The sequence below is a fragment of the Gobio gobio genome (assembly GCF_949357685.1).
Source record: "Gobio gobio genome assembly, chromosome: 11".
NCBI lineage: Eukaryota > Metazoa > Chordata > Actinopteri > Cypriniformes > Gobionidae > Gobio > Gobio gobio.
Window position 1 is genome coordinate 37,673,325 of NC_137104.1, and position 15,367 is coordinate 37,688,691.

Consider the following 15,367-nt stretch of genomic DNA (forward strand, 5'->3'; position numbering starts at 1 on the left):
AAAAAGTAAAGAAATCATAACGCTTTAAAATAGGTTCACATATTTTACCATTAGTTTTTAGTATTTTTTTCATATCATTTATTAATCTTTATGTTAGTTAATAAAAATACAATTGTTCTTTGCTCATGTTAGTTCACAGTGATACATCTTTTGCCCCCAGTTTCAAAGACAAGTAGGGCTGTGCGATTAATCCTAATTAATTTTCATTTTCAATTTTGGCTTCCAACGATTATGAAAACAAGATAATCGGCATGAAACGATAATTGTGCTGCTGCCACATTTCGTCCTGCGCACCTTCCTTTCCTTCACAACGGTCCACTTTCGTTCCTCCCTAAAAATCCAAATTTGTCATCCAAATAAGTGAGTGTTGTAAAATGCAGTCTATTGTTGCTAAAATGTGGGACACACCTGATATTAAACAGTGTTATGAAAAGCGTATTATGCTTTTTTAAAAGCAACTTAAATGTCCTAAATGAAGTAAGGCTTAATCTAAGCCTTGTCTGTGAAACCAGCTCTGAATTTGAAAAGAGCATTATTACAGTAAATATTGAAATAAACATTAATAAATGCTTTAGATTTGTTTATTGCTTATGTTTTTGTACAGTATTTAAGTAATGCTAACGAATTAGAGCTCATTAAAAAGTGTTACTGAAAAATAAATGGACATTTTAAGACGTAATGGAAAAGGCTGGAGATTATAATCTTAATTTAATGAAAAAGTTAGAGAAATTAATAAAATCTAAAAAAGGGATGAAAAATAAAACCTAAAGTAATGAAAATCTCATGGAAATTATATATATATATATATATATATAAAACTTGAACAAATAAATGAACAAAAGCTTAAAAATGAATGGAAATGAAAATGGTCCTGAAAAAAATCATGGAGATATGTACAGTCCAAATATGTGTTCTAATTATGCTGTTAAATACTGTTTTTGAGGTGCAAACGATAATTATTTTATTAATCTTGTGTGGACAATTTGTATTGTCATAAAATGTGCAGCTGTGACTACATGTGCTTGTTTGTCCACTTGCATACATTTAATTACATCATATGTGTTCAGTGTACGGTCAGGGTTACGTCTGGAGCCCCTCTGCGATAATGGCCTCGGTGGGGGACACAGTGGTTTGGCGTTGGGACGCACCAGCTTTTGTGGCCGGACTGGGCTACAGGGTCTTCAGTGTGTCCAGTCCCAGCAGCACAGACTATGATGGCATTGCTTTCAGCAGTGGAGTCACCCGAACCGCCAAAGGTACAAAAACTACAACAACTACTCTCCGATAACCTATTAACACAATCTAATGTACATTAAGCTGACAAACAATGCTACACAAACTATTTGTGAGAAAAACATTTGCTTGAACACCATTTTGTTAACTAGTCCTTGCTTAAAATTGCACTTATTCCTTTTAGCCTTATTCTTATAAGAGAGCCCATGTAACTATGAATCAAAAACCATGAACCATGAATATTAAAGGGTTAGTTCACCCAAGAATGTCATATACACCTAGGATGGCTTGAGGGTGAGTAAATCATGGGCTAATTTTCATTTTCAGGTGAACTAATCCTTTAATATGTAAATAATTTGATGGTTTTCATAAATATAAACATCTTTATTAAATATAAATACTTTAAAAAAATACATTATTCTATAAGCTATCAAGTAACAAGACAATACATTTTTTTTGTTTGTTTCATTTATAATGTTTATTTATTTATCAGTCTAAGGTAGTTTTCCTGGACACAAATTACTTGCATGAAGGTACTGTATAGTTACTCTGGAAAACAAATACATTGAAATTCAATTTAATTTAATTGAAACATTTTTTTTTTTTCATTTTTAAAAAAGTTTATATTTTTGCTAAATATTTTTCATTTTGTCACATACAGCACAATATTTTGACTCTGAAACAGTGTCGGTGGCTTTTGATTGTCCTGACCTTTAGGAGCTTTTGCACTAGGTAGTTCTAGGAACTTGTTACTCTCTGGTGGCTAGTTCCAGAGAACTAAAAAGTTCCCCAAAGAAGCTTTCCTGTAGCTCAAACAGTAGAGTGTGGCGCTAGCAACGCCAAGGTCATGGGTTAGATTCCCAGGGAAAGCAAGAACTTGAATGCAATGTAAGTTGCTTTGGATAAAATCGTCTGCCAAATGCATAAAATGTAAATGTAAGAACATTTTCCTAGTTGCATTCGCACCGCCAGTAGAAACTCTGAAGTGATGTAAGCCGCTCTTGTTGTTGTGACTTTTATTTTGACGGCGTGGCGTCTATTTATTTTGACTCCACTGAGAATGCCAGAGCCTGAGCACACAGTGCTTCCATTCTGCGTCTTCATTAGTTTACGACCTCTTTAGCAGTCCTGTCTAATACGTTAATAGATAGAACTGTTATACAAAGAAAGTAGACAGTATATGAAAAGTTTTTAGCGTTTGCCGTGTGGTTGATGCCCAATGTTTCGCTTGGTCCCCTTAAAGTTGCTTTGGATTTTCTCCTTAGCATAAAGGTCAAGAGGTCCATCTATCACTGTTTTCCATGTTCGTTTGTGGAGCAAATAAATAAGATATAATCTGTGTGTACACAGCTTTTTTTTAAATGGTAGGTGCTGCTGTTTTGTTCAGCCAATCAGCATACACTTAACTAATAGTTCCTATTGTGCTGGGTTAGACCCTCCTCTGACTCCTACTCTGAGCTAATTTGGTTCCCCCAAAAGGCATCCCTAGAACTAAAATCGTTCCCATTTCCTGCAGTGCGAACACGCCAGAAAGCGGGTACTTCCGCCATTAGTTATTAGAACTATGAAAAGGTTCCTCTGGTGTGAAAGCCCCTATTGTGACATTAGAGACTGGTCCTCTGGGAAATGTTATTAAATACCCCTGATCCAGATAAGAAAGGTTTGTGAGATTGTCAGATTTAATGAAGGGTAATCTCAAGGTGTCTGCTCTGTAATTAGCTATAATTCCGACATAATTACTTTACACACCAGTAATTGTACAAAGAAACATTAAAACAACAACAATATTGTGCTATTTTGTTAGACAATGTGTTGAATGCCTTTTGTTGTAGATGTTAAAGTTTGTATTCTGTAAAGAACTGAAGAGGACAATAAGAGCTGGAGGCGTGATGCTATTTTGTTTGAGGAGGAACAAAATCTGATCCTACTGATTCCAGCCGTAGCTGGAACCAGCTTCCTGAACAGATCAGATGTGCTCCAACAGTAGCCACTTTCCAATCCAGACTCAAAACACATCTGTTCAGCTGTGCATTTACTGAATGAGCACTGTGCCACTGTACGTGCTTTGTCCGAACTGCTTGCATTTTAATTTATATGCTTAAATTTAACCGTTTTTATTTTTATTTTTAATTATACTCTTTATTTTTATCTTTCAATATTTTCTTTATTTTTTATTTCTTTTCATTCCTATTATAACTGTTTTAATTATCTTACGAATATTTTTATTTCATTTCTGTGTAAAGCACTTTGAATTGCCACTGTGTATGAAATGTGCTATATAAATAAACTTGCCTTGCCTTGCCTTACTGTTCTTGTCTGTTTCATTGTTAGGATTTTTCGCCTATCGTTTCACATCTCCTGGAGTTTACTACTACAGCAGCGGTTACATTGACTCTGGCAACCAGAAGACACTGCAGGGCGTGGTGACTGTTATGCCTCTGGAGGAGAGCATGGTTGAGCTTCAGGTGTTTGTGACGGGAATACAGGCCTCTATGAAAATAGGTACAATGGCAACCTATATTCAAGTACTTTGACTCAAAATAACATTTAAATTAAAAATTTCAGCATAAGCTATGGTTTTTAGGTAAGGAATTGGTAAGTAAAATCCTCATTGTCATTTGTGTCCATTCCAGTTTCAGGACAAATGAACTCTGACTCTGACTGCGTGGCCACTTCAGACTGTTTTCAAGATCAGCTGGAATTTAATCACACCTCAGACGGTCACTACTTCAATTTTACTTCCTGCGCCAGCCCCACTGTGTACCACATTACGCCTGACCGTGGCACCACACATGACATCATCAACATCATTGGATCTGGCTTTAGCAACATTAAATGTGCAAACGAGGTGAGCTACAGTGGTCAGCCATGACATTAAAGATGCTGTATGGGATTTTTGGAATGTCCCAAACACCCGACAGATGTCACTGAAATACAATGCAAAACAAGAAAACGAAAATAACCTACCATTGTCTGATTTTGTACTTAAAATACCTAAATTAATCATTTCCAATTAGCTATCACAATCCATACAAAACTTCAGTGTGAACCACACATATGCATTCTTATAATCATATAACATATAACAAGTAAAGGTACATCAATTTCTTTTTGCTTGCGCATTGAAAGGGAGACGATTCTTCAGTTGGAGAAAAGGGCACATTTAGCTGTGTTTTCACCTAAAGAGCAAAACTTGCACAGATAAGAGCAACGATTTCACCACTAGGCGGTTCAACAAATAATAAAGAGCAGTTTCCCTTAAAGGGGCATTTATTTATGTATTTATTTATTTATCCATAACAACCTGGTTGTCTGGAATTTTTCTTGAAACCCTAAAACACATTTTTTGAGATGTTAACAGATATGTACATCACTGAAAACAATAGCACTCAATACGTTTATTATCAAGGGAAAATTCAAAATCAACTGCGGGGCACTGCACTCAGTCAGTGGTGAATTGCTTTAATTCATTCAGGAGCAGGACAATGGTTCCACTGAAACAATTTCAGAGGCTCCTGGGGCATATGGCATTCCACAGCCACGGACACGCCTCTTGGATTGATGCATATGAGACCGCTTTAGCACTCTCGAGATGACCATGGTCTCGGGGCACATCGGGTGATCATCACATGGATCTGTTGCCGCTTTGTGTGTGCGTTACAATGCAGCACGCATTAGTTTAGAACGTGATTAACTTACCTGTACAATAGGCGGTTTAAAAAGTGCAATATCCCGATCAATTTTGAGCATCCAGATGGCATAATCAAACATGTCTTGTGGAGAACTCTCTGAGTTTGCGTTTATTTGTCATTTTAACTGTTGGAAACGTGTGTGTCAGGAAATGACTTATCCTGTTGCACCCTCTTTAGGCCAGCGACTAGTCGACATCAAGCTTAAAGCGTCATGGCAGAGCATTAAAGTCGACTAGTCGATTAGTCGACTAGTCTGTGCAGCCCCTAATACCCATATGTCCGGGGAAGTGGCTTGCCATGTTTCCTTACCACTCGAAGAAAATTTGGCATCCGAGTGAGACTCCAAGATGCATCAGTCATTCGATGTAACATCTCCATTCCTTCCTTCAGTGACCCAATGACATCTGTTCTGTTTGCCAAAAATATAAAAAGCGGGAAAAAACAAGACAAATCTATTATAATACAGTTTATCAGGGTATTAAATATTTATGCCAATATTTAATGTACTTTCACTCACTTTTGGGCAGTATGGGTTAGGAAAAAAAGGGGGGGGAAACATTTTTAAAAATGTCTTTTTTTTTTCAACCAAAGGTCAAAGTTGGAGATCGTCCATGCAGAATTATCAACAGCACCTCCACTGAGATTAACTGCCAACTCAGTCCTGACAGTGGAGCACCAGCGGGAATCCCCTTACCTGTAAATGTACGAATCAACAACCTTGGCACCGCCATCCTGACCATGCCAAAAGAATATGATCGCAGATTTGTAGTTCTACCCGTGGTTGATTCTGTCTTTCCCTTGGTGGGCAGCACCACAGGCTACACACGTCTCTTCATCTCTGGTTCTGGGTTCTCAAATGGTTCAGTTACGGTAGCAAACATTCCATGCAACGTGGTTTTCATGAACTACTCCCAAGTGGTGTGCGATACCTCACGATCTGCGGCTCGCAGGGGAAACGTCGCAGTTTATGTCAACTCCATCTCTTCCTCATGCAGTTTTGATTGCATGTTCGAATATTCCAACTCCATTGCACCGTACATCTCCACGGTGCTCCCTAACTCGGTTACTGGAAACGCCACCACTGTTAAGATCACCGGCAGTGGATTTGGGAACAATTCTGCTGATCTAATGGTATCTGCGGCCAACATTCAGCTGAAAGTCACAGAAGTCACTGATGATAACATCACTGTTTTAGTTGGTGCCCTTCCTGCTGGCATGCACGTCCTACAGGTGGTGGTCATGAGCAAAGGTCTCGCCGCCGGAGACGCCACCCTGACCAGCATAGCACAAGCCAGTGTCAACCCAACATCAGGCAGCATTGCTGGAGGAACTCCACTCTTGATAACTGGAAATGGATTTGTGGCAGGAAATACAACTGTGAAGCTCGCTAACTCCCCCTGCAGGATTTTAGATGTGACTCCAGACACAGTGAGATGCATGACACCTCCACATGCAGAGGGAGAGGTGCAGGTGAACATTAAGGTGGTTAATGTTATGTATCCTCCTCGACGTTTCAACTACTCTAGGGGACAAACTCCATACGTCACCTCTGTCAGTCCTATAACAGGTATGAATGTACATTCCATTTAAAAAGAATGTAATTAGTGCCATTTACTATGGAGTGCTGCAGTGATGACGTATTTTTGTAGGCCAACCCAAAAGTTAGCGTCCCCCTGGTTCCTTTGACAAAAATTAAACTGGATTTTTCCATTGGCTTTTGGATTGTTGCATAAAATATGCCCTGTGTCCAACAAAAGTTTGGATTTGTACACGTTTTGTTCATAATAATCTTGATACTTTCACAAATGAACATCTTTTATGAAATGTAAAGAATAAATACTATCGCCAGAGGTAAATAGCTAAACATTGACTATAAATGCTTGCATGACTTCAATGTCACCACCATTAAGCTTCATAATTTCTTTTGGGTTTTTATTTGTCTCCAACAACCTCTGTAGTCCCATTTATCCACTTATTAGCAACCTCCTTTTTCAAAACAAGTGATTTTTATGTCATAAGTGTGTTGTAGTTTATGTCATAGAATAAAACATGAAAATATATTGAGATTGTGTTAACCACAGACCTTATTTCAAGCATTTAAACAAAAACCCATAAAACAAATGTAATAAATAAAAAAACACATTGACTACAGGATGATGTGACCAGAAGTGCTAAAAAACTAACTTGTTTCCAGGGTTTGGCCTAAAAAAATACGTATTGAATATCACAACACATTGTAATAATATTACGGACATAATCCCTTCCTCACAGGTCCGGTTGGAATAGAGATCACTGTCTCTGGTTCTGGCTTTGGCACAGATGTAGCACTCGTCTTCTTAGAGATCGGCGGTGTGGCTTGTAGCGTGACATCCGTCACAGATACGCAGTTGCTGTGTAATGTTGGGGAACACGCAGGAGGAACTTTCCCAGTCATGTTCCACCATCAGGTCAAAGGTCAAGCCTTGAGTCAGTCTGTCTTCACCTATGAGCTGCTGCTGACAGGGGTCACACCGAATGAGGGTAATTAAAAAATATGTTAATATGCACAGAATAAGACAAAACTGACTAAAGTAAAATTTAAGTTAGGTTCCCTTTGTAAAGGGTTTATAAAGGTGTTTGTAAATGATTCATAAATCATTTCACAAATGCATTGTAAATAGTTGATAAGCAGTTATTGTTACAAACTTAGTGTTGATCAAGATTCACGAAGGTGAAGGAGAACTTGGAACAGGAACTTTTAATGACAAAAACACACAGAAACACTACTATACATGAATGTCAACCGACAAACACTGAGGGAGAACTGAAGACTAAATACACAGGGCTAACAAGGTGATTGACTAGACACAGGCGAATGACATTACTAAGACAAGACACAGCAGGGACAAATTAACTAATGAGGGTTACTATGGGAACACAGGAGTGGCGGGAAAATTAACAAAGGAACATGTGACAGAATCAAAAACACAACTGGAGCCAGACAGACATGTAACATAGCCAAAATACCTGCCAAATAGTCGGCCATTTATAACTTGCATGTTATACATGCTTAATAAATGTATTTATTCACACTTATTTAACTCAAAACCAGATTCCTGATTTATTTCATGATGTAGTAAAACCAGTGAGACTGAAGGGTGTTGTATTTGTGCTTTTCTCATTAATATCTCATGACTGCCACTTTTCTTATTATGTTGCTTTCCAGAAGTTACCCATGATACTCTGCAAAAAAGTCATGATGTCATTCCACAGCAATGTATATAAACTATAAAAAATCAAGATTGAATTCAAATTTTATTAAAAAACAACAACATAACCATAACTTGATGAGATATTAATAATGAAAATGCAATTCCAGTATTAGTTACCTGTGAACCTTAATGTAGGGTGGACACCTGTGAACCATTTTTTACAAACATTAATAACCTGTAAAAGTGAAGAATTTTTTTTTTTAATAAAGGTTGATAAATTCATCTTGATAAACAATAAATCAGTTTTGTATGTAGGCATCATGACCTTTTTGCAGAGTATCATGGGTAAGACGCAGAGTAACTCCTGGTAAGATCAGAAAAATGGAACTCATGAGATATTAATGAGAAAACCATACCCTAAATACAACACCCTTCAGTCTCACACTTATTTTTTACTCACCAGATTTCTGATTTATTTCATGATGCAGCTAAAATAGTGAGTAACTACATTTAAGCATTAATAACATGCAAGTTAAAAATGTCTCACTATCTGGCAGGTATTGTGTTAAAGTCGCTCTTTTTATTCTTGCAGTTATAACTACTTATCAAATGCTTCTAATGCATTTGTAAATTATTTATTAGTCATTAACTAACACCTTTATAAAACCTTTACAAGGGTTTAAATCAATCAATCAATCTTATTGATCCCAAACGTTTGAATGCTATTTTGAATGTATGGTACTTGACAAAAAACATGAAAGAACAGTGAAAAACACTAATACACTTTGCTGATGATGTCAATCAAACCTAAACTTTTTGGCCACATTTATCTGGCAACATTTTGGTTGTGTGACATAACCTCATGGAAAAACTAAACATTTAATATAAAATGCTAAATACAGATAAATATGAATTGTAATTTCTGCAGTGAATTATTGGCTGCCAAGAGCATCATTCCAAATTAATCAAAATTCAAAAGACGAACAAAACACTGAAAAAAAAATGTTTATGCACTTTCTTCCTGTTCAGCCTGTCTTGTAAATAACTTTGCATACTGTTGGGCCAATGAAGTTAATGGTAATATTAATAAATATAAAAGTTTGATTTTAGGGACACTTTTGTTATGTCTGATGAAAAAGCTGTGTCCTGAAGCAGAACTAGATGGGAACCACTGTCACACAGTGCCTTTCTATAATTGCTGTCATATTCACACAAGATTACAGAGTAATAAGACACTACATGATGCCTTTGCTCTGTCTTGTTGTAGGAAGTTATGCTGGAGGAGCTGTTGTTGCCATTCAAGGCACTGGATTTGACCCAAACATCACAAGAGTCCTTATCTGTAACAGAGAGTGTAACGTGCGCCTGCAGAACTCCACATCTACCCATCTGAACTGCGAGGTCCCACCCGACAATGGCATGTATCAGTTTAAAAGCATTGCGTATGTGTCTAGAAATGTTCAGTTAGCATAACAAGTTTTGCAAAAGCAAAACACGTCAGGAATGCTCAAACTGACAGACATCAGTCACTGAGAGACAAGGATAAATGTGACATCTCAGAAACAGGTCACAGATGAATAGAACTGAAATAAAGACTATCAGTCTGCCTGCATGCATCTTAATGACTGTTTTTATCTCTTACAGGAAGTGAAGCTCAGCGTGCCTGCACAGTCGTAGTGATGAATGGAGGTGACACCGTCAACCTCACAAACAGCTATACTTACAGATCCTCTCTGACCCCTGTTATCACCAACGTTACACCACGAAGAGGAGGAACTGCTGGAGGCACCAGACTCACGATTACCGGCTCAGGTTTCAGGTGCAAAACAGACAAGAATTACATTGTATCTAAGGATGATAGAAGGACAATCAGCTACAGTGTTCATTGTTCACTGTGACATTATGTTTCTAAATATAACATTTATATGTATTGTACAGTACCAGTATTATTATTTTAGTATTATTTTATATACTATTATAGTTTTATTAATATTTTGAATATTTTATATATATATAATATTTTATTTTTATATTTTCAGATTTATTTTTAATTAAAATCTTTAGTATTTGTACACACACACACACACACACACACACACACACACACACACACACACACACACACACTTTTTCATGACATATGGGGGGCGGCACGAGCAGTTAAAAAAAAAAAATCCTCTACGCCGCGAAGCGGTTTTCTATCTATCATTTCACTGAGTGGGGAATTGGTAAATTGGCGCCCTCTGCACAGTCTGCAACTGCAGGTGCCCTTGCTTGCAGAGAAGGTGTCGTGCACTTTGGTTGTGTGTGTGAGAAGGGGGGAGTGGGCGCGGGGAACAGTTCACCTCTGGGTCTCTCCCATTTATATAATTCCATTTGTAGCATTCAGTAAATTCTCGAAGGAGGTCTTGCCCAGGGTGCAATTCAATGTAAAACCGCCACTGTATACACCGATCAGGCATAACATTATTACAACTGACAGGTGAAGTGAATAACACTGATTGTCTCTTCATCAAAGCACCTGTTAGTGGGAGGGATATATTTGGTAGCAAGTGAACCTCCTCAAAGTTGATGTATTAGAAGCAGGAAAAATGGGAAAAAACAAAAGGATTTGAGTGAGTTTGGCTCAAAGCAAGAGCAAGGCACATTGATGCACATTGATGCACGTGGGGAGCGAAGGCTGTTCCGTGTGGTCCGATCAAACAGACGAGCTGCTGTAGTTCAAATTGCTCAAGAAGTTAATGCTGGTTCTGATAGAAAGGTGTCAGAATACACAGTGCATCGCAGTTTGTTGTGTATAGGGCTGCATAGCCGCAGACCAGTCAGGGTGCCCATGCTGACCCCTGTCCACCGCCAAAAGCACCAACAGTGGGCATGTGAGCATCAGAACTGGACCACGGAACAGTGGAAGAAGCTGTCCTGGTCTGATGAATCAGGTTTTCTTTAACATCACGTAGATGGCCGGATGCGTATTCATTGCTTACCTGGGGAACACATGGCACCAGGATGCACTACGGGAAGAGGGCAAGCCAGCGGAGGCAGTGTGAGGCTTTGGGCAATATTCTGCTGGGAAACCCTGGGTTCTGCCATCCATGTGGATGTTACTTTGACACATTCCACCTAAGCACTGTTGCAGACCATGTACCCTTTCATGGAAACGGTATTCCCTGATGGCTGTGGCCACTTTTAGCAGGATAATGCGCTCTGCCACAAAGCAAAAATGCTTCAGGAATGGTTTGAGGAGAACAACGAGTTTGAGGTGTTGACTTGGCCTCCAAATTCCCCAGATCTCAATCCAATCGAGCATCTGTGGGATGTGCTGAACAAACAAGTTCGATCCATGGAGGCCACACCTCGCAACTTACAGGACTTAAAGGATCTGCTGCTAACATCTTGGTGCCACAGCACACCTTCAGGGGTCTAGTGAAGTCCATGCCTCGACGGGTCAGGGCTGTTTTTGCATCAAAAATGGGACCAACACAATATAAGGAAGGTGGTAATAATGTTATGCCTGATCGGTGTACATTTCAGTTATTAATTTTAATGCTTCAACATAAACTTATTTTAGTTAGTTGACAAAGCAACATTTATTTTTGTTTTATTTCATTTAGTTTAAAAGGTTAGTTAACCGAAAAATAACACTTTAGTTAATCTTCTAAACACATATTAAGATATTTGTAATGAAATCTGAGAGATTTCTCTGTCCACTGAAAATCTTTTCACCCAAAACTCTGACGCTTCAAATTATTCATAAAGAGATTGTAAAAGTAATCGCTTTATATAATTAACTTTATTATTTATATAAATTTTTAGCTTCTATTATATTATCACTTGATTAGCGAACATACAAATGTGTTAAATGGAAGCTCAAGCATGCTTGCTTGACGTGCTTGAAAAATGTGTTAATAGATTTAGTTAACGATAATAACCCTGCTCAATACAGGTCCAGTTTTTTGTTATCTATGTTTTTTAAAATGTGTTTAAACAAAAATTCACATTCCAAACCTGTAACACAAAAAGAGAATATCAGAGCTGCTGTTCACAAACACACTATTCACAGCTATTTCACATCTACTAAAGCCTACTGAGAATGAGGAAATAATGACAGAATACTTTCTCTTCCCCATCTCACATGTAGCTCAAATGTCAATGAAGTCACCGTCACAATCGCGGGGTCTGTCTGCGATGTTCAGTCGGCCAATGAGTCGCAAATCATTTGTGTGACCAACTCTCAGCCCAGATCTCAAGAAACTCAAGTGCGAGTCCAGCTGGGGAACAGAGGAATTGCCAGAATGGTAACAGAAAACATGACATGAATGTATTTGACCTTCTTAAACAGCACAGTGACAAACGAAATACTTATTTATTCTCATTATATATATTATTAAATAATAACAATAATAATAAAGCTATAAAACATTTATTGTGATTATTTAAATTTACACTCACTGCCAGGAATGTCTCTCTTCTCTCTCAGAATAATGCTACCTTCTTCTACATTGACGTATGGTCATCTCCCTATACATGGGGTGGTCTGTCCCCTCCTGAGGAGGGCATGTTTGCTGTAATCACTGCTGGCCAGACCATCCTCCTGGACACCAGCACCCCAGTCCTTAAGATGCTCCTTATCCAGGGTATGCTCATTGAAAGAAATACTGTCTATATTAAACAAAGCCTTGGTACACTTAAACTCACAGTTCTGTGAATGTCTCTTTTCCATTTAGGTGGTCGACTGATTTTTGATGAGGCAGATATTGAGCTGCAGGCAGAGAATATTCTGATCACAGATGGTGGAGCTCTGCAGATCGGAACAGAGCAGGCCCCCTTCCAGCACAAGGCCATCATCACACTGCATGGACACCTGCGTTCTACAGAACTCCCTGTCTATGGCACCAAGACCCTTGCTGTCAGAGAAGGGGTGTTGGATCTGCATGGTATGAAAATAATCAACTGTATTCAGTTTCAAATTAATTTTACATTTAATTATACATTACTGTTAAAAAATTTGAGGTCTGTAAGATAATTAAAAAACCTAAATTCATAATTTTTTTTAAAAAAATGGGAGAGCCTATTTTCCAGTGAACGCACGAAAAAAGATCTTACTGACCCCACACTTTTGAAGAGTAGTGTAAATCAGTGGCGAGCGGGGACTTTTTTTAACCAGGTTATTGAAAGTATAATTTAATAAATGTTAGAAGCCTGTTACAAATAAATACAATAAAATAGAAGATAAATATATTTAGAAAAACATATTTTGTATAAAATATTTATATAAAAATATATTTTATATTTTTTAAAATATATTTAGAATAAATCTGAGTGTAATAAACATTTCATCTTTGAAAAATAAGTTGAAATAATGCAAATTGATGACTTTAACAAACGCATAGATTCGAGTAGCGTTGGATAACTGCAGTCGGTCTGCTTACAGTAAGGTCAGTCTTTAACAGTTAAGTTTTCGTAAAAATATATATTTCCTTATGGAGAAAAAGAAATACTAAGAAAATCAGTTTCAGTTATGACTTTTTTCACTTGATTTAGTTGAGTTAGTTTTGTATCACATACAATATGATTTTCATTGATCAAGATCTGTCAGCAACAGCACATTTTTCCGCTTGGGCTAGCGATTCACGGGCAGCTTTCTCTCTGCATGAAAACAAGCAAACCAATGAGAAGGCATGACAATGATGACGATACTTAACATCTGAGCGTAGACGCCAAAGCTGTACTGGAGCCACTTACCCGAAACCCTCCATAACTGGCAGATTTGAAGAAAAGTTCCGTCGTTGGGCAAATAAATAAATAAATAAATAACAGAGAGTTATGTACGTATTGCCATAGTCTTAATGTTAATTAGCGAGTCAACGTATGGCTTGGGTATGCAGTACATTCACAGCTTATTTGGGCCGCACGTCCCTGGTGTAAATATGAAATAAGCTGAATAATGCATAACCATAAACATTAAACAAATGTACCAGTGGTTCTCAAAGTGTGGTACCCGTACCACTAGTGGTACTCAGGATCCCTCTAGTGGAGGGATCATTAAATTAAAGTCGCTGTAATGACGATTCTAAAATTTGTTTCTATTCTAAACACATTATAAATGTTGTAAATGTATTGCTGAAACACGTTACAAACACTGTGAACTGTGTTGTTCTAAAATGGTGGCTCGATGACGCGCTGGAACCACTGAGCCTGGCCCCTCCCCTAACACTAAAACAACTAACGTTAGAGTGCATTTGCATCAGTTCGCCCGTTCAATCGTGCATTGCTGTCACTACAATTAGTTACTACAGCCTACAGTTAGCTAGCTAGTTATGCCATCATCACGTAAATGCATATTACCTAATTGTAAAACATATAAAAAGCAGAGACAACTGGTATTCACTGATAATCCACTGCCTTACCGACACAGGACTTCATCCGCCCGTCCCACCAACATCTGGTGCCATCGTTGCAGACAGTACGTGCCACTGCCCAGTTGTCTTGTGCGCTTACTGCTGCGTTCCTGCTAGTGGGCATGGTTTCAGTGCAGACAGTGGGTGCGTCTCAATCAGCTCCCTAGTTCAGTAGTCAGGGCACTGATCAGGACATAAGTCAATGGGCTGGCTCCCTGATCAGTGCCCTGACTACTGAACTAGGGAGCTGATTGAGACGCACCCAGAGTTTGAGAGCAAAGAATGCTGCTTATTTTTTCAAGATTTTGCTTGGCTTTATATTTATTTTTTATATCATTTAAATTTGGCACACATTAAATAACACATTTTTTTTCTGTGGTATGACAAACTCAGAACAAATATTTAATTTTGACTTTAAATATAAATTAATGTTAAAACAATACATTTTAATTTCATCTTTATTTGAGTAAAGTGTTTTTACATTTAAGTACATTACAGTTTTATTTAACTTTTAGATACAACACATTTTAATTTAATCATTGTTTTATTATTTTGTTTACCTGTATGTAAGCACAGTGTACAAACTTTGTATTTACAATGTTAAACAACAAAAAAATATTCTTATTAGGAATAAACTGCCTCGTTTTTTAACTGTGCAGACTGTAGCTGAATAGTTAGGCCTACTACACTACTGTATTTTAATGTTGGTCATTATGGTGGTACTTGGACAGCCAAATATTTTCTGAGGTGGTACTTGATATAAAAAGTTTGAGAACCACTGCCTTAAACTATATTTAATGATGATTATTATAATTTTTTTGTTTAACTTGACTAAAGTAACAGAAACCGTCTC

The 15,367-nt window shown here is 37.7% G+C and overlaps 1 protein-coding gene across 1 annotated transcript in view; it reads left to right on the plus strand.

Annotated features, from left to right (window-relative positions):
* Positions 1-15,367, plus strand: part of LOC307133460 (fibrocystin-L-like) — a gene marked incomplete at both ends in the record, with an annotated part of 46,621 nt that overhangs the window by 27,819 nt on the left and 3,435 nt on the right. The window contains 10 exons of the mRNA XM_079828544.1: positions 1,068-1,256; positions 3,565-3,735; positions 3,873-4,081; positions 5,517-6,492; positions 7,197-7,445; positions 9,384-9,537; positions 9,765-9,935; positions 12,255-12,411; positions 12,594-12,750; positions 12,841-13,050. Coding sequence (XP_079684670.1) covers positions 1,068-1,256; positions 3,565-3,735; positions 3,873-4,081; positions 5,517-6,492; positions 7,197-7,445; positions 9,384-9,537; positions 9,765-9,935; positions 12,255-12,411; positions 12,594-12,750; positions 12,841-13,050 — 2,643 coding nt within the window. The remainder of the gene's footprint in view (positions 1-1,067; positions 1,257-3,564; positions 3,736-3,872; positions 4,082-5,516; positions 6,493-7,196; positions 7,446-9,383; positions 9,538-9,764; positions 9,936-12,254; positions 12,412-12,593; positions 12,751-12,840; positions 13,051-15,367) is intronic.